Source organism: Acomys minous (genome assembly GCF_964271855.1).
Source record: "Acomys minous genome assembly, chromosome: 2".
NCBI lineage: Eukaryota > Metazoa > Chordata > Mammalia > Rodentia > Muridae > Acomys > Acomys minous.
The window spans coordinates 46,523,411-46,549,433 of NC_140484.1; the positions used below are offsets into that span (position 1 = coordinate 46,523,411).

Genomic DNA, 26,023 nt, shown 5'->3' on the forward strand with positions numbered 1-26,023 from the left:
AATCTCTGGGACCCAATGGTGAAAGAGAAAAACTAACTCCTCTTGACACCCAGTTGCGGACTTCAACAACAGTGCCCTATTGCCCATAAAAAAGTATTTTTAAAATGTGAATTAATGAAGATGTCTTTAAAAGTTAGACGGCCAATCGTCTTTCTTTTTTTTTTGGTGTGTATGGGGGTACTAGGGATTGAAGCCTGGGACTTGCACGTGCTAGGTTCCCACTGAGCTACATCCCCAGTTCTACAACATTAATATTCTTAATTAGAGGAACCAGATTATTAATGCCAAAATGAAAGCACCAATCTAAGCACATACAGCTTGACAGTATCTAATACTTAAAAATGGACAGAGTCTGCTTATCAGTTTGCATTTACTGGACAATATCTCAACAGAAAATCCTACCATTATGTAAGTAATTATTACTAGCATAAGAGACAAACTGTTTTCAAAACTAGCCCTGGCTATTTACCTGGTAATAGAAATCATCCAGATAGGGATCAGTGCTCTGCAGCTGCATCATCTGGATTTTAGAGACCCAGTCCTTTTCCCGCTGTAACATGAGATTAGCGTATGGATCCTTCCGGAGATGATCTTGATGGCTGGCCCGGTGATTTCCTCTGTCTCCCGCACCATTGAGATTACGATGCTGACTGAAGGGCAAACACATATTGAGTTCAGGCCAAGGCACCATATTAGTCATGCTTTTTGAAATATATAGGAATATAAGAGGCTGGCTCAAAAATACCCCCTTTGCTTGTTGTGAAGGAAAACAACTGCACCCTAACAGAATCAAAGAGAAAAGAGCTATGTGATACCAAATCACAGAAAAAAAACCCTAAGATCTGAGTACCTTCCCAATGTTAAGCACATCTGTACTGGCTGTTTTGGTGCCAACTTGACACAAGCTAGAGTCATCAGAGAGGAAGGAGCCTCATTTGAAGAAATGCCTCCAAGAGATCCAGCTGTAAGGCATTTTCTCAGTGATGGATGGGGGAGCTGTGTATGGTGCTATCCCTGGGCTGACAGTCCTGGTTGTCTAAGTAAGCAGCATCCTTCCGTGGCTTTTGCAGCAGCTCCTGCTCCAGGACCCTGCTGTTTGCATTCCTGCCCTGACTTCCTTCAATAATGAACAACAATATAGAGGTGTAAGCCAGGGCTGGAGAGGTGGCTCGGAGGTTAAGAGCACTTGGCTGCTCTTCCAGAGGTCCTGAGTTCAATTCCCAGCAACCACATGATGGTTCACAACCATCTATAATGAGATCTGGTGGTCTCTTCTGATGTCCAGGCATATATTATAGTCAGGACAATATATACATAGTAAATAAATAAATATAAAAAAAAAAAGAAGTGTAAGCCAAATAAACCCTTTTCTCCCCAATTTGCTTTTTGGTCATGGTGTTTTGCTGCAGCAATAGAATCCCTAACTAAGACAACATTCACACATGGACTTCTGTTTAAAATATACATACAGCAGGGGATTTCTTCATTTAAGACAACATACTGAGGCCAGGAAAAAAAAAATCAAAGGCATTAAAATGCTTTATGTGTATTTACGTACGTAGAAGGCAGAAGAGGGTGTCAGATCTCCTGGAGCTGGAGTTATAGGTGTTTATGAGCAGAAGGATATGCATGCTGGGAAATGGACTCTGGTCCTCTGATGAGCAGCAGATACTCTTAATTGCTGAGTTGTCTCTCCTGCCCTTCTTACAGCTTCATTTTCTTTCATAATCACCATGCTGCCTTTATATGGGCGCTCCTCAACATCTGCTCCTCTTTATCTTTGTACTGTGTGTGCATCTGTCTTTGAGTATTTATTCTTTCTTTTTTAAATATAGTGTCTCACTATGTAGACCTGGCTACCCTGACCTTGCCATGTAGATCAGGTGGGACTGGAACTCAAGAGATCCACATGCCTTTACCTCCTCAGTGCTGGGATTAAAGACACGTGAACTACCACCCCTGGTTTGTCTTTAGTCTTTTTTTTTTTTTTTAAATTTTTGGTTGTTAGCCTAGCCTTTGATGGCTGAGCCATGCCTCTAGGCCTGTCTTTGAGTCTTAAACGGTATCATTCGGTATGCTTCTGAGTACATAAATGGTAATAGGCACAATTCTACTACTTGCTTCTTCACATCACAAATATATACTGGAAATAGTAAAGTGAAACTGCAAAGATGTCATCTAGCCATGTTTTAAACTTTATCATTTACTGCCTAAATCCTCTCCCAAAGAGCTATATACTCAATCCTTGTCCAAATTAAGTAGTGAGACACTTCAAATTTTACTTGTCTGATGATAGTAAACTATTGACTAATTTTAATCTTTATCTCTTAAATAAGCATGCTTTTAAAAATACCTCTTCAGTTTTAGATACCACTCAAATTTTCTTATATAGAGAACTGAATAATTGGGTATATGTTTCTTAGTGGTTGCACTGCTTCCTTAACTATTTTTTAGCTGTCCTTATCACTTTTGGCTTTTTCCTTCTTTAATGTCTTTGGCCTCATGATAGGATTACAAGCATGTATGAGGCTGGAGAGATGGCTCAGTGGTTAAGAGCACTGTCTGCTCTTCCGGAGGTCCTGAATTCAATTCCCAACAACCACATGGTACTCACAGCCATCTATCTATATTGTGATCTGATGCCCTCTTTTGGCATGCAGGTGTACATGCAGATAAGAGTACTCGTATGTAAAAAAAGGAAATTTTAAAAAACAAAAACAAAGAATTACAAGCATGTGTCATAAACACCTGGCAGGCCTTATTGGTTTCCTTTTTTCCCCCCTGCAAAAATATATTCTTGAACATTTCTAAATGTGAAAAGAAAGTATGCAAATAATGCTGAAGAATCCTTATAGCTATACCTAATTTCCTTAACTTATCTAGACAAATAATTACAGAATGACTGGATAGATACAGAAGAGAGAGGCTTTACATATCTTGCTGTTTTTAGTTTTCAAAGCCTACCATAGTTTGGCCACACAGCCAGGGCCACATATATAAAAATATATTTGCATCTGAATGAAGATGAAATAATGTGAGGAAAAGAGTGACAGTGGGCTCACATAACACCTACAGCTAAACCTAGCTACTGTGTTAAGACTACTACTCATGACAAAGAAAAAGGTAGTTAAGAGGGTGATTATAAATTTGATAAAGAATATAAAATGTCAGAACTCAATGCAAACAATGACTTAAGGTCAACGTAACTATAACTATGAATTCACTGATAAAAATTGGATCATTGAGTCAGGCCTGGTGGTGCACACTTTTAATCCCAGCACTCGGGAGGCAGAGGCAGGTGGATCTCTGTGAGTTCAAGGCCAGCCTGGTCTACAAAGTGAGTCCAGGACAGCCAGGGCTACACAGAGAAACCCTATCTTAAAAAACAAACAAAAAGAAACAAACAAAAATTGGATCATTGGGACCAGGTAGATGGCTCAGTCTTTAAAGTGCTGAACACCAAGCCTGACACCTGAGTTCAGCTCCTAGGATCCACAGGCTGGAAGAAAATGGATAAGCAACAAGTCTCAGTGGGTTAGGACACCAGGCAAATGACTTCAATCCCCAGAGCCAACTACTCCTGCAAAGCTATCTTCTGAACTCCACAGGCATGTATAAACATAGGTACAGCATAAGATAAGTGTAATAAAATAAAACAAAAGGACAGCATTTAGGACAACAAAATAAGTTCCACACTAAGTAAATGTTTTTTTTTTTAAAAGGAAAAAAAAAGGTAGCCCTTTCATCAACAGCTTCCTCTTACATGTCAGCTGAATACTTACTTTCTGCTCTGCTGCTGCCTCTGATGCAACAGACGCCGGTGCTGTGGGTGAAGGTGAGTTGTGTCTGGTCTAAACATTGGGGCCTGAGGTCTAGGAAAAAAAGAAAAAAAGAAAAATGGTCCTCGATTATCTCATCTTAATGACTTCATTCTTTAAAAGGCTGTCATTATACCAGATGAGTTCACATGGGTTTATCAAGGGGTGGCCAGTATATTCTAAACAGACTTTTAGAAGTGAAAGCCATATTTTTACATTTCTTCCACAATGACCAATTCTCAAATCCAAGAGGATTTGACTATAAAACTCAGTACACAGCCGGGCATGGTGGCGCACACCTTTGAACCTAGCACTTGGAAGGCAGACGCAGGTGGATTGATGTGAGTTCAAGGCCAGCCTGGACTACAAAGTGAGTCCAGGTCAGCCAATGTGCAGAGAAACCCTGTCTCAAAAACAAAACAAACAAATAAAACTCAGTGCACTAATAGTAAAACAATACGATTCTTTTATTCCTAATAGGTTTAATGTATTTAACTTTAAGTGTGTGTGTCAGTAAAGTTAACTGCTACCCATACACTTTTACACGTTAACCTGACCAGCTATGATATCCAAGTTTAACCAAACACTGGTTTAGACACTGCCACAAAAGCATTTTATAGACATTTACAAATAGCTGACTTGAAGAAATTGCCCTCCATAATCTGGGAGGCCTAACAGCCAAAACAGGAGTCACTCAGAAAAGAAACCTGTATCAAGATAGGAAATGAAGTTCTGCTGGGTCTCTAGCCTGCGGGCTAACATACTGGACTCAGTTTCTAGCCTGTTAAATGAGTTTCCAATTTGCCAGTCACTTCCTTGGATTAAGATTAATTTTACACACACACACACACACACACACACACACACACACACACACACACAATCTTCTAGTGATGATTCTCTTGAGAACATGAACTGACATGATTTACACAATAAGACACAATTTTACTAAAGTAGAAAACAAGTCTGTCTCCTTATAAAACCATATAGTAGAAACAAGCAATCCAGCTGGCACTGAGATTAGTTAGCTTCTTGGTTTCTGTCTCCATCTGCTACTTTATCTGTGGTAATTCTTCAGTCTGTAGCAGTGTGTTTTACTGCATGAGCGTTTACAAAATAGGTATAAAGTGAAACTTTAGGAAAAGTAAAACAAGGGTCTGGAGTGACGGCTCAAAGGTTAAAAGCAGTGTCTGTTCTTCCAGAGGTCCTGAGTTCAATTCTCAGCAACCACATGGTGGCTCACAACCATCCATAATATGATCTGATGCCCTCTTCTGGCATACAGGTGTACATACATGAGGACTCATATACATAAACTAAGCAATAAATCTTTAAAAAGAAAAAAGAAAGAAAAACAAGCAGCTAATCTGTCATGTGCAAAGGAAGCATAACACTCCTGAGGGCAGTGGATAGCCTAAAGACTCGGGCCATTCTCTGAAGCCTAAGGATCCAGGGACTTCTCAAACACTGTACTGAGAAAGCATCCTAAGAGTTTTATATTATAAAACTAAGCCGGGTGTGGTGGCGCACGCCTTTAATCCCAGCACTCGGGAGGCAGAGGCAGGTGGATCGCTGTGAGTTCGAGGCCAGCCTGGTCTACAAAGCAAGTCCAGGACAGCCAAGGCTACACAGAGACCCTGTCTCGAAAAACCAAAAAAAAAAAAAAAAAACCTAAATAAGAGATTATAAAACCTTTACACTATAAAACTAAATGGGACTTGGTTGACAATGGGTCAAGAGAGGCGTGTTTTGTATACCTTAGGTTTTGCAGGTGAGGTCCCGGGCCAGGAGGAGGATGCTGTGGAGGTGGTGTAGCGGGGGGCGGAGCACTAAAGAAGGCACGGAAGCCTGGTGCTGGGGGAAGCATCTGCCCAACTCGTCCTTGTAGCAACTTAGGATTCATGGCGGCCAGTGGGCTACCAACAAATCCAGGGACCCGTGCAAACTGGCTGGGAGACATCCGTCCAGGCTGTAGCTACAAAGAGGGACAACATTTTGACATAAAAGAATTAGCAATCCTCACTGCTTTGTGACACGGCTCATTATGTACTTCAGGCTGTTGGGGAACTCCCTGTGTAGAGCACATAATCCTAACTCAGCCTCCCACGTGTTGGAAATATAGGCATGCACCACGAAAAAGTAAATGCCGTTTCCATTAATAACTTCAGTTGACAAGATTGGCAAATACAAATATCCAAAAACACTACAAAATTAACATTTATATAATGCCTGATTGTTTTGTGGTTCTTCATGCTGTAGGTAGTTTACTGTATACATGGTAATAGTATAAATGTGTATATAAATAAAAATAAAGAAAACATGGGGAGGGGGCTGGGAGAAGTAGCTAACAGTGAAAGAAAAAGCTATCAAGCAGTGCATCTTGGCACAGTAGGACAATCTTTATGGGCGTGGCTAACTGGAGGCTTACCTGTGCTCCTCCCAGAAGCTGTGCTCTCTGCAGAGGACTGAGGACAGGAGGAACACTAGGAGGAAAAGGGTGGCCCAGCAGGGAGGAGTTCTAAGGACACAAAAAAGGGAAATAATGTTCATGCTATGGAACAAGCAAATCAATAAATTAAGCAAACTCAGTGTAAACTTGGTATAAAGTTAGATGTAAAAACTCCCAAACTAGAGAACCTTATATCAGAAAAGAACACTAGAAATTATGAAACACTGTGTCTGTGTGACAGAAAAAAGCAGCAGAATGAAAGGCTCAACCAGCAGAAACCAGAGGATAAAAATGAACTTAGAATCTTTCTGTGCTTTTCCTTTTTTTGAGACAGAGTCTTGCTAAGTAGCTCAAACTGGCAGGCTGAAACCCACTTGCTATGTAGACCAGGCTAGCCTGGAATTAAGAATCCTTTTGTCAGGAGAGGCATGATGGTACACATCTTTAATCCCAGCATGCAAGAGGCAGAGGCAGGCGGATTGCTGTGAGTTCAAGGCCAGCCTGGTCTACAAAGTGAGTCTAGGACAGCCAAGACTACAACAGAAAAACCCTGTCTCAAAAAACAAACAAACAGAATCCTTCTGTCACTGGGCGTGGTGGCGCACGCCTTTGTCTTTAATCCCAGGACTTGGGAGGCAGAGGCAGGCGGATCACTGTGAGTTCAATGCCAGCCTGGTCTACAGAGTCCAGGACAGCCACGGCTAACACAGAGAAATCCAGTCTTGAAAAACAAAGACAAAAACAAAATCCTTTTGTCTCTGTCTACTGAGTGCTAGGATTATAGGCGTATATAGCAATGCCCAGCTGAGCTTAAGATTTTTTTTTCCCCGAGACAAGGTTTCTCTGTGTAGCCCTGGCTGTTCTGGAGCTCACTCTGTAGACCAGGCTGGCCTCGAACTCAGAGAGACCTGACTGCCTCTGCCTCCGGAGTGCTGGGATTAAAGGCGTGCACCACTACTGCATGGGGAGCTTAGACTCTTAAAGTGGCAAGAAATAGAAAACCTCTGTCCTTCGAGAGTTATAAAGAATGCATATGATCTAGGAAATGTCAGTTCTACTATATACTAATGGTGATAATAAGTCCACATTATAAAGTGACATACCGGGACACTGCAGAGCTGGTTTGGAGACATCCTCTCACCATAGGGAGCAGGATAACGTGGTGGCAGTGGGGGCCGAACATGAACAGGCTTTGGACACAGAATCTATTAGGACAAACACATACACAACTACATTCAATGAAATCAGTCTTTTGCCTTCCTATACTCCCTCCCCTCAAGTACTGGTAGAGACACAGAACTCAATGCAAAGCCCTACTTCTAAGCAAATTGCTCTGGCTATGGGTTTAAACACCGAACCTTTGGTCACTTCCTCTCACAAATCAGTTTCCTCTTAACTGAGGAAGATTTAGCTAATTCTCCAGTGTCCCCACCCTTCCATGCTATGTGAGGGAAGTACCAGCAGACATTCTGACTTGAAGATTTTCTCCAAGAGGATATGTTTTGGTTATAGTAAGGGAGAAGGAATGATAAGAAAGCTGGAGGATTAACTAAGTCCTATTCTGAAGCCTCAGTGATATGGCCGCCATGCTCAGCAATGTTGTGATACATTGTGACTCCACCATGTCTTAGGGTATTGAGCCTAACTAGGCCATACCAACACCACCCTCCCCCCATACCTTCCAAATTGGCCTTCCTTTTCAGCTGCTGGTTTCAGGTGGAGGAAAGTCTATGGAACAGGACTGCACAGGCTCTAGGGAAAGCAGGGATATCTTAAAGGTAAAAAGGGATGTGGACAATGCTGAGTGTTCCCACTCCCCCCAGCTTTCAGTTATCTTTCTGCTAATGTACCCGGCAGCCAGCAAAACACTTAAAAAAGGACGTATGTACTAATGTGGCTAACTACTCTCTTCTCCCCCAGTGAAAAGGTTCTCAGCAGCAGCAGCGGCAGCGGCAGCAGCAGATGGCATTAGGGAAAGTGTCTCACTTCTACTCACTTGTTCTCTAATTGGCTATTCTTTTAATGCCTACCCACAACGTCCGCCCTCCTCCCAGTATCCCAGATAATTTTGCCCAGATTCCCAATATCCTGGGCTGTGTACATTAATAAAAGGTACCTGTTGGTTGAAGCTGGGAACAGCCATCTGCTTAGGTGGGGTGCCTATAGGAACAGCTCTAACAGGAGGACTTCCAATGACAGGTGATGTCGATCGCCTTGGTAAAGCTCGTTCAGAAAGGTCCCGATCATCTTCAGGGCCCTGTGGGGGCCTCTGAGGCAAGGCATATTCTAACACAGACACCGTAGGCATTTCCTAATAGAGGAAATGGTTAAAAAGCACACAGAGAAATTAGCTAACTTGCAATGTTTTAATAATCTCTACAGATGCCAAAGATACCCTGAGAAATTATCTTAATTTTAACTCATACACAATGAAAGTCACCCTTTGGTGTACAATTCTCTGACTTTTGATAAATACATACACCAATTTTATCACTCTCATAAAATTCCTTTCATAATCAGCCTTTGGCCTTGTGTCCCACCACTGTCCAACAATCTGTCCTTGATCTGCAGCTTTGCCTAGGTTTTAACTAACTCAAATCACATACTGACATCTATGAGTTCTAGCAACTCGCTCTCTGTCTTTAACTTGAGGACTGACGAGGGAGCATTAGCAGTGCGGGAAACACTGGTGCATGATACACACTTGTATATGATTAGAGCAAGAAAAGGATGACAAGAAGAGCCTACTGATCTGTGGATACAAGTGATTTTACATGAAGAGGAAATGTTTAATACCTGAACAAGCAGTGGTCCACGGATTCGCCTCAGCACTTCAGACCCATCCCAGAAGCTAGAATTCAGACTTCCGGGTTGAGGCTGCAAAAAAAAAGAGGAAAACACACACAGAGTCTAGAATGATGTGGCTCTCAGACTTGGACTTCAGCTACTTGGGAATAAGAAGCCACAGTGACCCAGAATACACATGACCCCCCAACTTCATCTATAACTTGCCAATATCAGGAATTATCAACCTTTTGGTTTGTTTTCTTTTATGAGATAGGGTCTTAGTCTGTCGCACAGGCTGTCTTTAAACTTGCTAAATAGCTAGGCTAACTCCAACCTACAGCTATCTGCATGCCCCAGTTCCCCCGCCCCAACCCCCTGGTGCTGGGATTACATGTATGAGCCACCTGATCTGATCAACTAATAATTTTTTTATGGCACATGTAATTCTGTTATTAAAGAGAAAATAACTGTCAAAGCTCAGCACTTTAATTATTAATCTATTGTTAGTCCCAAGTCAGAGTAACTTACTTGTAAAACCGGCCTGGTCTGCACTGCCCTCATGATAGCAGGATCTTCTAGCTCATTTTCAATCACCATCTTACTGAGCCTTTCTGCTAGATTCTCCTCGTGGTCACCCAACAAGTCCATCTCATCCCTCTCTCCATTGCCTGTTTGTTCATCGGCTGCCACAGGAAGCTTCTCTTCCAGCTCAGCCAGGCGCTCATGTGCTTCCTGCCAGTCATCATCTGTAAGACAGGTCAGTTCATGTAAAAAATGTACTCGGCTGGACAGGGTGCTGCCTGTCTTTGCTCCTAGCACCAGGGAGGCAGAGGCAGGCATATGTCTGTGAGCTCTGGGTCAGCCTGGCCTACAAGCAAGTTCCAGACTAGCCAGAGTAGCACAATGAGACCCTGTCCCCCAAAAAACTATCTTACACAAACAAAAGGATGTTAAAATATTTAAATTCTGTAAGCAGACATGGCATACATACGGTGAACTTTTCACTACTACAAAGAAAATACATTCTATTAGGGGGTCTGGGGGTCTGGAGAAATGGCTTAATGGCTAACAGTATTTGCTGTATAACCACGAAGACTGGACTTTGGATCCTAGCACCCGCATAACAAGCCAGGGGTCCTGCAGGTGTCTGGCACACCAGCTGCAAGGGATCTGACACCTGCTTCTGGCCTACACACACACAAAAGGGTATGCACCTGGACACACATGTGGGAACTCGCATGCACACATGCTCTCAAAAGTGAAGCTTCTGGGTCAACAGCTTAAAGTATTAAGTAAAGATGTCTAAACTCCAGTCTGAAACTGATTTCTTTTTCTTTTTTTGGTTTTTCATGACAAGGTTTCTCTGTGTAGGCCTGGCTGTCCTGGAATTTGCTGTGTAGACCAGGCTGTCCTTGAACTCAGAGAACCACCTGTCTTTGCCTCCTAAGTGCTGGGATTAAAGGTGTGTGCCATTACCTGGCTGAAACTGAAGACAGATTGAGCTTTATACTACTATGTATTAGCTTTGTGATTTTATGTTTCAGGCAAAAACTTCAGGAAAAAGTAAAAACCCATAGTACTAACTCAAGAATTTCTCTTAAATTTTAACTGCCATCATTTTCTAACCCAAACTGTGGGTTACATTATGATTTTTAACAGTAGTAAAATTATAGTCATGAGGTAGCAGTGAAAATAATTTTATGGATGATGGTCACCACAACACGAGGAGGAGCTGTATTAGACGGTCACAGCGTGAGGAAGGTTAGGAACCACTTAGAATTTCAGATTCAGGCACAGGAGCCTTATCAATTGAGCTATCTAAGCCTGAACCACTTAGAAACTAAGCCTTTAAATCTATTTTATTCAGTATTTGTTAAGCCTTGACTATATGACAGACATTGTTTTAGAACACAGGATCCAGGGTACACAACAGGGATTCTAACCCTACATTGCCGTCATTCAAACAGGAAGACAAAAACAAAAACAAAACAAAACAACAACAACAACAAAAAAAATGACACTGCATTAGAAGAAAATTCTACGAGAGCATGGAAAAAAGGTAGATTAAAATGTAAATAAATAGATGGTCAAAGACAAGTCACAATGTAAAGATGGCACCAGAACCAAGATTTTAACTCTGCTTCAGTACAATGTATGTGTATCTTGGATATCTTCTTGTGTACAAATACATGATGTAACTACTGCTTTTCCCCACTCATTCTTTTTTTAAAAATATTATATATTTATTATTATATATACAGTGCTCTGTTTGCATGTATACTGCAGGCTAGAAGAGAGCATCAGATCATGTCATAAATAGTTGTAAGCCACCATGTATTGCTGGGAATTGAGCTCAGGACCTCTGGAAAAGCAGTCAATGCTCTTAACCTCTAAGCCATCTCTGCAGCCCCTCTCATTCTTTTTAAGCACCATGTATGATTCCATTCTATCAACAAACTATAATTTAGCTTATTCCCTAGAAAAGCTTTCCAATGATTTAAAACAATACTGTAGGAAATAGGATGCATATTTTAGAATCTTAAGTATTTATGAAGGCTATCTTGCTTTTAGGACCAGGCAATGTATTTAAAATATATTATTTATCAAATAAAAATGCATCATATATATAATGCTAATCATCTAAAAAGCAAAGCAGGAAGGAATTCCAAATTCAAGATTTCGGTGTCAAAGAACTCAAAGCCTGCTCTTTCAGAACTCTGTGAAAAATCTGAACATATTAGTCTTATTAAAGTTATCCTTAAAATTGTGGATCACTGTTTTTGTTTGAGACAAAGTTTTTCTGTTTAGCCCTGGCCATGCTGGACTTACTTTGTAGACCAGGGTGTCCTCGAACTCACAGAGATTGGCCTGCCTCTGCCTCTCTGATTTCTGGCATTAAAGCACCCAGCTATTATGGATTACTTTGTATCACTAGAAAAAGGTTATTGGGAAAAGTTGTAAATATATTGAAGCCTCTATACATTGGTCACCTTTCATGTAGGGTTTTCAGCTCCTTAACCAAATGAATGGTCACGGTCAAGTAACACTTTTTCTTGAAATGTCATCTTATAGGAAAGGTGCTACTTTATTATGAGAAGTTCCGAAAAGAGACCCTGTTGTGCTCAAAAAGGGAAAAATACACTTCAGACAAAAATTATACAATTCGTCCATGTGGTGGTAGCACACGCCTCTAATTCCAGCACTCGGCTCAGAGAAAGGCAGATACATCTCTTGGGAGTTGAGGGCATGTTGGTCTACAGAGTGAATTCGAGGACAGCTAGGACTACACAGAGAAACCCTATCTTGAGAAACTATTTTAAAAAATATTTAATATATATGATGATATATATAATATCAAGTAGCTAATCATGAAACATAAGAAAACAGTAACTAGAACTGGGGAGATGGCGCAGTCTATGCAGCACTTGCTACACAAACATGAGATGAAGAGTTCAAATCCCTAGCAACCCATAAAGAAACCTAGTGGGTGTCTGAGCTGTAATCCCAGGGTGGTTGGAAATAGTGGGTCCAAATCCTGGGACCAAGTTGGCTAGATAAGACTAGTAAGCTCTGGATTCTGCCAGAGACCCCATGACAGTAAATAAAGTTGAAGATGACTGAGGAAGTCACCTGACATTATCTTCTGGCCTCCATTCATATGCTCATACACGTGAACATGAACACACATGCACACCACACAAAATACACATAATAAAAAGCAGAATTAAAAACTTAACACATAGCTGAGCGGTGGTGGTGCACACCTTTAACCCCAGCACTTGGGAGGAAGAGGCCAGCCTGGTCTACAAAGTGAGTCCAGGGCTACACAGAGAAATTCTGTCTGGACAAACCAACCCCCCCCCAAACAAACAAACCCCCCAAAACTTAACACATATATGCACCTTTACACACAACAAATACATACAAATGAACTAAAACATGAACACAAATAAACTAAAAATAGCTGTTTAGTTCTACGTCAATATTTGACTGAAGTACACTATTGATCAAATAGATAAGAGCAGTAAAAGGAAGGAGATATTCCTTTACCTAATAAACCAGAGTACCCCAAATGAACTCTTTCCAAAAAAAATTTACCATACTTGAAGCCCATCTTCAGACCATTTGTAAATAAAAGCAAAAAGTGAGCCAGGCGTGGTGGCGCACGCCTTTAATCCCAGCACTCGGGAGGCAGAGGCAGGAGGATCGCTGTGAATTCGAGGCCAGCCTGGTCTACAAAGGGAGTCCAGGACAGCCAAGACTACACAGAGAAACCCTGTCTCAAAAAAAAAAAAAAAAAAAAAAAAAAGCAAAAGCAAAAAGGGGAGGTCATCTAAGTCATTAAACATAATAGCTAATGAGAAAACGGGAGAAAGCAACAGGGCAGCTCTTCCAAATAAAAGCGGATTTCCAGACGTCCCCAAATACATCTATAGTACAACCAGTAGTTCACACTAATTGTATTTATAGTTTCAGAACCCCTTGGTGACTGTGTTTCCTTATCTGTTAAACTGGGACAACATTGAGGCTGGGGATATAGCTTGCTGGTAAAGCACTTGGCTTGTGTTGGTTCAATCCCCAGTACAGTGGAAACAAAGACTGATAATAAATATTAACTATCGAGAATGGAGCCTATGACCATCAGGTAAGTGTACGTTTTTTTTGGTGGGGGGTGGTTTTAAGACAGGGCTTCTCTCTCTAGGCTGTCCTAGAACTGCCTGCTTTTACAGATATGGGCCTCTGTGCCCAGCTTAAAGTATAAACCTACTTTTAGAGAATGAATAGGGATTACTATAACACTATTTGTTACCCTGAGATGATGCAAACTCTTTTTCTTTTCTTTTTTTTTTTTTTTTCCCCAAGATAGAAACAGTTTCTTGGTGTGGCCTTGGCTGCCCTGGACTCAATTTGTATACCAGGCTGGCCTCGAACTCACAGAGATACTCCTGCCTTTGTCTCCCAGAGTGCTGGGATTACAGGTGTGCACCACCAAGACCAGCTTGATGCAAACTTTTTTTTTTTTTGGTTTTTCGAGACAGGGTCTCTCTGTGTTAGCCTTGGCTATCCTGGGCTCACTTTGTAGACCAGGCTGGCCTTGAACTCACAGCGATCCGCCTGCCTCTGCCTCCCGAATGCTGGGATTAAAGGCGTGCGCCACCAAGCCCGGCGATGCAAACTTTTTAAATGCAGTAGAGGTTAAGTTTCTTACAGAAAGGTGACATCAGCACTTTCGTAGCCAGTGACCTAAAGTACCCACCATGCTAACAGGTATTACTCAAGGTGCTGACTCCACAAATTACAAATCATCAAATCAACATTTTACACTGGTTTAAACACCTGTGTGTATCTATAATGGTTTTCCAAAGAAGTTACAGATCATCTCAGAAGGCATTTTTTTTTCTGTAATGAAGATGTTGTAAGGAATTAAGAATTTCAGTTTACCAGTCTTTAGCACTGGTACTTGGTAGGCAGAGGCAAGAGTATCTCTGAGTTCAAAGCCAACCTGGACTGCAGAGTGCATTCCAGGACAGAGAAAGAAAGCCTGCCTCAAAAAGACCAAACCAAACCAAAAACAAAAGAAAAGGAATTTCAATTACAAGTCAAGCACATGAAACTCTGAATGGAAAGAGCAGACTTTCAGGAAACTTTTCTTTATTATCATCTTTGTTGGCAAAGAAGTCTTTAATCACCCTTTTGCTCTCAGGTGCAAAGTAAGTTGGCCAAGCTACAATCTGCTACCTGTTCTTTTACTATGCACCCTTCCCTGAGCACATAAAATAGCTGTCTCTATTGTAGTGCTCTTTTCAAGTCAGTGGTCCTATCTTGTGAAGACAAACAGAAAGGCAAGGGGTTGGAGGGGGGATACTGCCAAAAGTCTGAGTGTCAGTGAGAAGGTAAAATCGTGTCAAGGTTCAAAACTGAGAACAGATTTCTATGCTGCCTCATCTTAATAAAGTATGTTTATCATATGCATTTTAATACTGAAGAACTTGTTGAAAACAGTAACATCCTGTATAGTATTTTAATAGAAAAATATAAAGACAAGTATATACTGTTTGCAGCTTCTATTGTATTTTAGGGATTACTGCTAAACTACCTCCTAAATACGATTTGCAATTCATATCACTTCTCAGTGTTTGTAATTCTATTCTACATAGCTTCCTTTGCTATCTCCATGGAGACAGACAACAGCATCTTGGATCATGTCATTCTACTGGACAATCTCATCTCCTGAACTCTGGCTTTCTTGCAGAGGTTTTTAATTTTTGTCTCTACTGAGCATTGCTTCTACTGTGAGTGTATTTCTTGTTACTCTCCCCCATGACCATTTTGGTTTTCTACTGAATTTTGTAAATGGTAGACAAAAGGAAACCTTTACATTTTTGTCACTTCATTCCATGAGACTTGAAGAGTATAAATTGTTTAAATCCACTGTAGGGTGTTTTTTTTTTTAAAGATTTTGATACTGAACACCTTGGAGTACCCACTATTGCTGTATTTTTCCTGGCTTTCTCTACTATTTAATTTGGAACACTCCTTGTACAGCCTGAACTTTGGCAATTCCAAAGAATTGCAAATATTTACATACCCCCAATCTAAACACTGTTACTGCTGCATTCCGACAGCTGAAACAGGAATATCTACGTTCCACGTGATTATCTGTATACTCTGTTTGTTCCTTTTTTTTAAGTATAAACTTTAGCTTGTTAGTCTTTCTCTGAACTTCTTCTAAGTACCTTTATTAACTTATAAATACATTCTATCACCAAAATTCTTTGAATAATATGTTTTTACTGTACTGAGGAAACACTGAGACAGTAGAAATTATTACGCAATATACTAGCAATGGCCTAAAACTTTGTTCCCCTTTTTTGAGACAGTTTTTTTTCCATCTAGCTTAGGCTAGCCTAGAACTTTAGATGTCCCCCCTTTTCCTCCATCTGACTGTGGAAGAACTTTAAAATATACCTTACATACTAGAATCTAAATCTTCTGAAAGTCCATTCGTTCTCCTTTCTCTATATATGTCCTTTACTCAGGATTATTTTCAAACTCATTTAAATGTCTACTTTTTCAGTTATTTAAATTCCTTATATTGGCAACCTAGAGTCACAGACACTGGGAACACCTGACATTTTTAGGTGAGGCAAAGAGGTCCAGGTGGGCAGGACAGAAGATGAACTGCAACACTGAGTGAAGGCTGTGCCATTATGTAAGAACAGAACTGGGCCAGGAAGAAGACTCAGCTCAGCAGATAAATCCAAGCTATGCCTGAGTCTGACAGCCTGAGTCCAAGCTCCAGAACACAGCTGGACACATGGGTCAACACCTGTAATCCCAATATTCCTACTTTGGGACAGGAGATGGAGACACAGGAACGACCCAAATCTCTGGGCCACCTACCCTTAAGTATGTAACTCTGAGGAAGAAACGAGAGAGATCCTGTCTCAACAAGGTGGAATATGAGAAGCAACTCCTGAAAGATTTCCTCTGGCCTCCACAAGACAGCTGTGGTACGTGCTTACCCACACTCACATGCATGCACACACAGAAGAACTCAAAGCACTAAGTACAAAGTACTAAGACCAAAGCACTTGATAAACTCAACAAAGACACTACAAAGACAGCACTTACCAACTGCACCTGACCCAAATGTATCATCATTGAATTGATCAATTTCTTCATCTTCTTCTCCCAGGCCCTGAAATGCATCTTCATCTTCATCCAGAGGACAATCCTCCAAAGACTATGAAAAGAAAAAGGTGATTTTTTTCCTGACATTTATGTAGTCATTTAAAGTAAATCCTATTATGTCTAGGCCTTTTCAGTTACTATAACAGCTTAACTTTTTGTAGATAAGCAAGCTCAATTCCTTTACACCACTGCCTGAAATGGTGGTAATTATAAATGAACAATTTTTATCTTGTTTCATATAACTTTTTCAACAAAATTACATTTTCCTTACTACATTCATGTCGTTATCCCAACACCTTTAAATCTGCCCTCTTTCCTCTTTCCTGTAGGACTACACTCTAGTCTGAAAGCAGAATGCAGTCATTTTAAACAATTTAAGTTGAGCATTAAAAAAAAAAATCATGGATTCTTGTTCTCTTACAAAGTTGTCTAATCACAGGCAACTCACATTTTCAAAAAAATGATTTTTTAATTTTATATGCATCGGTGTTTTGCCTGTATACATGTATGTGTGAGGGTGCCAGATCCCAAGGGACCGTCGTCAAACAGTTGTGAGCTGCCAGGTCCCAAGGGACTGTCGTCAAACAGTTGTGGGCTGCCGTCAAACAGTTGTGGGCTGCCATGTGGGTGTTGGGAATTGAACCTAGGTCTCTGAAAGAGCAGCCATGTCTCCAGCCCGCAAAACTCACTTTTTAAATTAATTCAGCAATACGTTTTGGCGGCATACTATGTCTCAGGCTCTGTGCTAGATATTCAATCTTGGTGCCTTAAACTAATTCTGAGCCAAAACAACTTGAGTTAAAGAAACGTGTGTGAAGATCAAACAAGGCAAAGACTGTAGAAAGTTGAATAAAAGCTAGAATCTCCATAACATCTTGGGTATGTTCTACTTTATTTTGTTTTAGTTATTATTTTTCTAGGTACAGGCTGGCTTAGAACTCCTGACCCTCCTGCCTTAGCCTCCAGGGAGTAAAGATGACAAGGCATACTTGGTATATTTTAATTTCAATCATTTCTCCCACTTCAGTTTTATTCAGTTCACCAAGTTTTCTTGGCTTCTGACAACTTCTATTCAAGGTCCCTCAGCTTCTCTCTTCATGTTTACACAAAGTGAGTTGAGTCACAAATGCAAAAATCAAGTATCCTACTGTTCTCAGTGTTCAAAGATTCCTAATTGGAATTTGGCATTCCAGTGGCACGGCTTGTGATGTAAGTTACTTGGGAACTTTCAAGGGTCTTTCTACCAAAACTTTGTCCTCTCAAACTTCCAAAGAGCAAGAACTGCAACTGCCTTTACACCAGAAGCAACTTCCAGCAACTCTCTAAGAGATCAGAACGATCTACTCGACCAATTCAAGATGGCTCTGCTTAGAGAGGATTTCCCTAGCTCAGCCCTTTAAACTATAAATCTGGAATCTGTTTCGCCCCAAGATTAGGAGTTGCTCAAGGTCACACGGCAGTAAATGACGGTCAGCAAACAGCTCGAGTCTCCGGACACCACCAAACCCAGACTCTGCTCCACTCACCTAGAAGAAACTTCTGCTGGACACGCCCCCCTCCCCATTCCGCGCCTTCTTCACAAGCAGACTAAAGTCTCAGCCCCAGGGCCAGCGGTGGCCCTTCCACCTGTCCGCTGCCCAAAAGTAAAGGGGTGTGTAGTCGGGGTGAAGGGGTTCCGGGTGCAGGGCGGGAAATGCTTCCGTGGGCATTCACCGGGGATTTTGCCTCAGGAAAAGCCACCGGGTTAGAGCAACGCTGGTCTCCAAGGCAGCTCCGGGAGCCCAGGCGCTAGTGTAGGGAGGGTCAGGTTACCGCACTTAACGGGCCCTCCCCGCCGCAAACCAGCGGCCGGCTCTCGCCAGTCCCGCCCCTCGAGCTGTGCTCCGGGCCCCACCCGAGCCCCGCGGCCGATGCGGGATCCCCAGCCGTCCGCGCCCTGCCCCCTCCTCAGCAGCACAGGACCCGCGCGGCGGGCGGCAGAGGGAAAAAAAAAGGGGCGCGCGGGCGAGGGAGGGGTCACTTCCGGTCGCAGTCACTCACCTCGTAGCGGAACATTCTTGGGGAGGGGGGAAGGGAGCGGGGAGGGGAGTGGGGGGAGGGAGGGAAAGAAGCGCCGACTCCCCGGGCTGCTCCGCGCGCGCGGGTCTTCCACCGGCTCGCGACCCCTGGCCGCCGCCGTACGCCGGAGCGTGCGTGGGGACGTGCGCAGGCGCGCCTCGGGCTGGGCGGACGCTCCAGCGGCGGCGGCTGCGCGGGGACAGATTTGGCGTCTGGCTTCCTAGTGTGAGAGGCGGGAAGGAGATCCCGAGGCGAGACACTGCGCACGCGCGGGCCGCGGGCGACGGTTCAGAAATCTTGAGCTCTGGGCTCCGCCTCCGTGCTGTCCGCGGCAACCTTGCGGCGTGCTTTGAGTCACGAGGTTCGCGTCACTGACTGGGCGGAGAAAAGCCTTGTAGATGTCACAGCATGTGTCTCAGCTGAGAAAATCGGGGATTTTCTTGGGTGATTTTCTTTAACGTCCAGCGCCCTTCTCTGAGTGCCTTAACTTGGTCTATGAAGGGGAATAATAAGGAAAGTCAGTGTTCTTGTAAAAGGGCGGGTCGCGGTTGAATCTGCAGGAGACCGAGGCTGTGATTGATTGGGGTCACAGTGATGACGGCGCCTGTTTTTTAGGAAAAAGCCGGAGGCACCTTTAAGGAAAGTTACCTAAGGTGATATTTTTAGACGCCTGGCTCTTCAGGCGGATGGGAAGCGGGAGCCTACCCAAGGCTACCGGGCCGCGCAGCCTTGAGCCTGGGGGGTCACTGCAGCAAGGTCGGCGAGCCTGGGTGCGACTTAGAGCCACAACCATTTCCGCTTAGGATCAAGCCCGGCTGAGTGTGCTCAGCTTGCAGGCCCCAGCACCCTGGTTCTAGAAGTCTGCTGCTTTATTGCTTTATTGCTTCTAGTGTGTCTGGTGTATGCCCCAGAAGCCTGTTTGAGCCAGCTCCCCTCTCTTCCCTTACCTAGGTGTTTTCTGGGTTTTGTTTGTTTGTTTTGTTTAAAACAGGGCTTCTCTCTATAGCCCTGGCTGTCCTGGTATTTTGTAGACATGGCTGGCCTCAAATTTAGAGATTTAGAGTACCTCTGCTTTAAAAGTGTTGGGTTTAAAAGGGAGCGCCACCACCACCTGATTCGCCTTGTAGATTCCTTAATATGGTACTGTGACTGTATTAGCTTACTAGAAGAATTGGATTTGAAAATAGAAGTTCCGGGTGGGAAAAATCTGTAGTTTTTTTGTTTGTTTTTATTTTTTTTTTCACTGCTGTGAAAGACTGGGCATGCCTTTTTTTTTTTTAACTGAACACCTGACCCTAGAGGTTTCCTTTCATAAAATGGATATGATTATATCTACCTCACCAACTACTAGTGGAATTGGCAGTTACGTTCTCCACCCTACGGATAAGGAACCTGAAGGTTAGAGACAAGTAGTAGATAGCCTTAAGCCATCCATTGGAAAGTGTGGGCAAAGTTGGCAGCTAAGGTGTCTGAATTCCCAAATCTGATCACTTAGTCACTGTGCCAAAATAAGAGTAAATAGACTTCACTCTTAAAGAGGAGGCAAGGTAAAGTGATAATTGGTTTTCAAAGGTTATAAAACGAACTTTCACGTGCCAGGTAGCAAGTTTTAACAATGACCTAAGTACTGAGAGGCCATGTAGACTGAGCTAGCAAACTGTGGCCCACAGCTAAATCTTATCACTAATTTTTGTAAACCTGTCACTGGTCATTTACAAAATGTGTTTTGTTGACTTGCTAACATTAATTTTGTGTTGTGACCAAAATACCTGAACAGACAATTTAAATGAGGAAAAGTTAATTTTGACTCAGGTTTCAGAGGGTGCAATTTGTGCTTGGCACTAGCAGGTTATGGAGTGAAAGGGTGTGGCGAAGGCTATTTCTTTTCTTTTTTTTTTTTTAGTTTTTCAAGACAGGATTTCTCGGTGTTATTTTGGCAGTCCCCCAATCTGGCCCTGTCATCTGGAAGATTCTTTGAAACCTGATGCTTTCTTTGTTGGAAGCCTGAAGAAGCTGGTTCTAAGATCCGCAAAGGAATTGTGCAAATCCAAAATTCAGTTTCCATCTCCTGTTTTATGAGGACTATCAGTAGAAGGTGCTGTGGTCTTCAGCACCTGAAATACTCCAACCACAGGAATCCCTCACTGGAGTGCCCAGTGGTTCCCTGGGATCTAGTCACATTCACAATCAGAACTTAACTGTTCTCTTTCTGAATGTAAGTGAACTATAAGCAATATTCAAACAAAGTACTTGGAGAGATACAATGGAGGACAGAAATTAAAGACATGTAGCTGAGTGATGTTGGCATACACTTTTAGCCCAGAGACTTGGGAGGCAGAAGCAGGCAGATCACTGAGTTTGAGACTAGCCTGGTCTACAAGAATGAGTTCCAGGATGCCCCAGAAAATGTTCTAGGTACTTTAAAGGTTTTTGTTTGTTTTGCTTTTTAAGATTTATTTAATTTATTTATTATACAGTGTTCTGCCTGCATGTACACCTGCATGTCAGAAGAGTGCACCAGATCTCATTATAGATGTTTGTGAGCCACCATGTGGTTGCTGGGAATTGAACTCATGACCTTTGGAAGAGCAGACAATGCTCTTAACCTCTGAGCCATCTCTCCAGCCCTTAAAAGTGTTTTTCAAACCTAGAAGTAATGAATGTAGGCAGTGGTCTTAAGCATCAAGCCAGCCTTTAATCCCAGCGCTCGGAGGGCAGAGGCAGGCAGATCTTTGTGAGTTCAAGGCCAGCCTGGTCTACAAAGTGAGTTCAGGACAGCAAAGGCTACACAGAGAAATCCTACCTGTCTTGAAAAAAAAAAAAAAAGTATTTTATTGAAATGTTGGAAATCACCTGGGCTACATAAGAGAGATCCTGCCTTAAAAGAAACAAAGCTGAGACATTACCATACTGTTCTAGGCCCCCAGACCTTAGCACAACTAAGGACAGTGAAAATACTATTCAGGCCCTGAAACCCAGTACGGAAGTAGATAACAACACCTGCCAAAGCAAGAACAAAGACCTAATTCATCAACATTCCTAGACTGGGAAAAGTCCCTGCATATACTGACCTTCCTCTTCGGCTTCTGTAGTTCTGCTTTCAGCTAACTGTTCTTGCTAACTCAAGTGTGTCCACCCAGGGTGTGGTTTTTGTGCTTAAAAGTTCATCTCAGCACTTGGGAGGCAGGCAGGAGGATTGATGTGAGTTCGAGGCCAGCCCTCTACAAAGCCAGTCCAGGACAGCCAAGGCTACACAGAGAAACCCTGCTTCGAGCCCCCGCCCCAACCCTGCTGCCAAAAAAGCTCACCTTGAGAAAGTCTCAGGACTGTACTGAGACTGTACTGATGTCTTTTTTTGTTTATTTGTTTTTGTTTTTCGAGACAGGGTCTCTCTGTGTAGCCTTGGCTGTCCTGGACTCATTTTGTAGACGAGGCTGGCCTTGAACTCACAGTGATCCACCAGCCTCTACCTCCCAAGTGCTGGGATTAAAGGCGTGCACCACCACGCCCGGCCCTGTACTGATGTCTTAAACATCCACTGTGGTCTCAGGCCAGCTAACAAAGACTTTCTGTTGGTTTAACCAACCATGTCCAAGTAGTCTTCTCTGGTGGATACCTCACAATATCAACTTTCTTTGGATTTATGTTTTCCCCAATTTTTAAAGTTAATCTTATTTACTTTATACATATGACATGCATTTTAAAAAACTTGTAAAACAGATGGATGTGGTGGCACTTCTGTACTTGAGGCTGAGGTAGGTGGATCTCTGTGAGTTTGAGGCCAGCTCTATATAATGAGTCCTAGGCCAGCCAAAGCTACATAGTAAGTCCCTGTCTCAGAAACAATATTGGGTGTCCAGAAATATGGCTCAGCATTTAAGAGCACTAGTGCCTCTTCCAGGAATTTGGGTTCAAATCTCAGCACCCACAGGTTGGCTCACAACTGTAACTTTAGTTCCAGGGGATTGGATGCCCTCTTCTGACTTTTGAGGGCACTAGGTATATACGTGGTGTACAGACATATGTGAGGATGTGATAGCCAGTCCTAACCTGATAGCATTGTGTTTTTGTGTGCCCCCAAAGGAATTACCTTATCCCAGTATTTAGAGTGCTCAGACCTGAGTGATGCCTAAAGAAACTTAATGTGGAACCAGGCATCTCTTTGGGGCCATAGAGCTTTTGCTCTGGAATGCCTGGGAGATCCTAGTGGCCTGCAGCTGAGATAAGAATAGGACGATGGGCCGTGGGATATTAACAGCTACATTTGCTTCTGTAAAACTACCGCAATGGGAAAAAGATGAAATGGTCTTTTCACTACGATATAGCGGGAAAATAAGAAACAACCGTGGGAAGTAAAACGATTTTACTCCATGGATACGACTAAAACATACCTATCTGAAGTCGGCCTTAAAACCTCACCTTAACCCCCTACCCCAATTCAGAGCCGCATGCTGTATTGGCTCTATGGTTGCATCCTTTTGCTAGCAGTAAGAATAAATCCATTTAATCGAAATTTGAAGGCCGGGCGTGGTGGCGCACGCCTTTAATCCCAGCACTTGGGAGGCCGAGGCAGGCGGATCAATGTGAGTTCGAGGCCAGCCTAGTCTGCAAAGTGAGTCCAGGACAGCCAAGGATACACAGAGAGACCCTGTCTCGAAAAATTAAAAAAAAAAAAAAAAGAAAGAAAAAAAGAAAAAAAATTGAATTGATTCTAAATCTCTGATTCCTCCCAGTGGATTCAAACGCCACAACACATACATGCATGCAATACCCATACACATAAAAGTAAATGTTTAATGAAAAAAAAAAGTGAATTTTAAGGCTAGTGATGGTTGGGCTTGTCAGCTTGACTAGATTCAGAAATGCCTAAACCTAGTGTGGTGGTGCACTTTTAAATCCCAGCACTTGGGAGGTAGAGACTGCTGCATACCTGAATTCCAGGGCGGGTCTACAGAATGAGTTCCAGGACAGCCAGGGTTACACAGAGAAACCCTGCCTTGAAAAACAAAACAACAAACAAAAACAAAAAGAAAGAAATGCCAGGAACCTGGTGGTGTGGGTGCTGAGAGCTGACCAGCTTAGCTGCCGCCCAGGCCCTGGCCCAGGCGTTTGCATCGGGCCCACCCCAACATCTGCCCCATCTAAGAACTGCTGCAACAAGGGAAAGGGCCCACCGGCCCTGCAGATCAGAAGCTGCAGGATCTCAGTGACACAGGGCAGCAGCAGCATATCTGAGTCCAGTGAGGAGCCAGTGTTGATAGTGTAGCAGAAGCCAGAGGCCTTGAAACAGACCAAGTGCAAGTAAAGATGTGTGGACAAAAGGGCATACAATGGGACACACTGTGACACTGCAACTTCCACTGCGAGATTTTTGGGGGGGGGGCAAGGGTGGAGTCAGATACAAAGGCAGATGGAGTTGAGTGGGATTGGGGTGCATGATGTGAAATTCACAAACAATCAATGAAAAGTTAAGACAAACCCACAACCAAACACAAGAGAAATGCCTAAGAGATTTTTGGGTTTGTTTTTTTCAGAACCTGGTTTCTCTGTGTAACTTTGGTTGTTCCAGAATTCACTCTGTAGACCAGGCTGGCCTTGACCTCACAGAGGTCCTCCTTGCCTCTGCCTCTCGAGTGCTGGGATTAAAGGCGTGCGCCACCACGCCCAGTTATGCCTGAGAGTTTAGTGGAGCACATCATGGGTGTGTCTGAGGGCATTTCCAGAAACAGATCACAAAAGCCCTGACATACTAAGTGGATAATCCTTTACTTGTCTTAAAATATGATGGCTTTATTGAGAGGCGGCGAAAGGTAGACAAGTCCAACTGGCGGCTTCAGGCTCGCTATGCAGTTAGGGTTTACCTTGAATTCCTGATCCTTCATCCTTTACTTCCTAAATTCTGGATTTTAGGCATATGGCAACCATACACCTGCCTTTTATTCTAATTTTTAAATCTCTACTAGTTGTTAAAAACTACCTCCATTCTATAGCTTGTGGTTCTATATTCCATCCTCAAAGTCACCAGCATAACTTTTCTCTTTTTCTCTACTTATATTGTCACATTTCCCCCCACCCTCTGCCACGCTCTATTATGAAAAACTCTGTCATAATATTGGGTATACCTGAAAAAATGTTCCCATCCCAGGAGCTTTAATCTTATCTTCAAAATGTCTTCTTCAAAGTCAAGTGTAGAGGGCACTAGATTCCCATGTTTACAGATAAACACTAGAGAAACCAGAAATGTTAAATACAGCCTTTCTCTTTGGTGCAAGGGATTTACACATGCTTTCCACTCAGAAGGCTGGAGTGGATATTGTTTATAGCCTGGTGGTTTCTCCTATTCTGTAGAGCCAAGCTTCACCCATACCCCACCCCCCAAATGCCTGAACTCCTGAGCGTTGTTTTCCAGTCAGTAGAACCTATCATTATGAAAGAGGTCCCATGATTTCCCCCCAAAAGTTTACTATTCTGCTTAGTACAAACCCTTCCTCCCTAGACTCTTATCCTGAGCATTTTTTTTCCAGTCAAAAGAACACATTATACTGGAATTCGCTCTGTAGACCAGGTTGGTCTAGCTTGGAGAGCCTTCTGCCTCTGCTCTTGCGTGCTGGGATTAAAGGTACGTGCCACCACAGCCACAGCCTGGCAAAACACATTCATCCGAAAGAGGTCACAGGCACACTGCAAAACAAATGTACTTTGAAAAGGAGTTTCGCCGGGCATGGTGGCGCATGCCTTTAATCCCAGCATTCGAGAGGCAGAGGCAGGTGGATCACTGTGAGTTCGAGGCCAGCCTGGTCTACAAAGTGAGTCCAGAACAGCTAAGAATACACAGAGAAACCCTGTCTCGGAAAAACCAAAAAAGAAAAAAAGGAAAAGGAGTTTCATTGTAGTTATGCCCTAAGTTTGTGATAATTGTCATGAGGAAACCTTTTCCTGGAATTTGTATGTGTTTAAATATGTAAAAAATAAACTGCTGGGGTCAGACTCCAGAAATTTGAACCAGCCCTGCTAAGTCAGGCTGACCTGGGTTTCCTTCTTCCTTCATGTGGCTCATTTCTCTGGCAGCTGTGGAACTTGCAGCCCCACCCCGCCCCCAGCAAAAATGTATTAAGAAGTTCTGGTTAGCATCTGGATAGCTTTGGGAAGCTATTTTTCAGCCTAGAGCACATGGTATGCATCACTGGTGTTGCATTTACTAATGAATCTAGAACTT

General features: G+C 42.8%; 1 protein-coding gene across 1 annotated transcript in view; it reads right to left on the bottom strand.

Moving 5' to 3' along the window:
• The window catches only part of PATL1 (PAT1 homolog 1, processing body mRNA decay factor), a 32,812-nt gene extending 13,684 nt beyond the window's left edge, over window positions 1–19,128 (bottom strand). Inside the window, exons 1-10 of the mRNA XM_084771755.1 lie at window positions 18,790–19,128; window positions 16,690–16,801; window positions 9,583–9,800; window positions 9,064–9,144; window positions 8,384–8,578; window positions 7,371–7,472; window positions 6,247–6,336; window positions 5,576–5,793; window positions 3,783–3,872; window positions 470–650 (exon numbers count right to left, since the gene is read on the bottom strand). Of these exons, the coding sequence (XP_084627881.1) occupies window positions 470–650; window positions 3,783–3,872; window positions 5,576–5,793; window positions 6,247–6,336; window positions 7,371–7,472; window positions 8,384–8,578; window positions 9,064–9,144; window positions 9,583–9,800; window positions 16,690–16,801; window positions 18,790–18,804 (1,302 nt within the window). The 5' untranslated portion in view covers window positions 18,805–19,128. The remainder of the gene's footprint in view (window positions 1–469; window positions 651–3,782; window positions 3,873–5,575; window positions 5,794–6,246; window positions 6,337–7,370; window positions 7,473–8,383; window positions 8,579–9,063; window positions 9,145–9,582; window positions 9,801–16,689; window positions 16,802–18,789) is intronic.
• Between the last annotated feature and the right edge of the window lie 6,895 nt (window positions 19,129–26,023).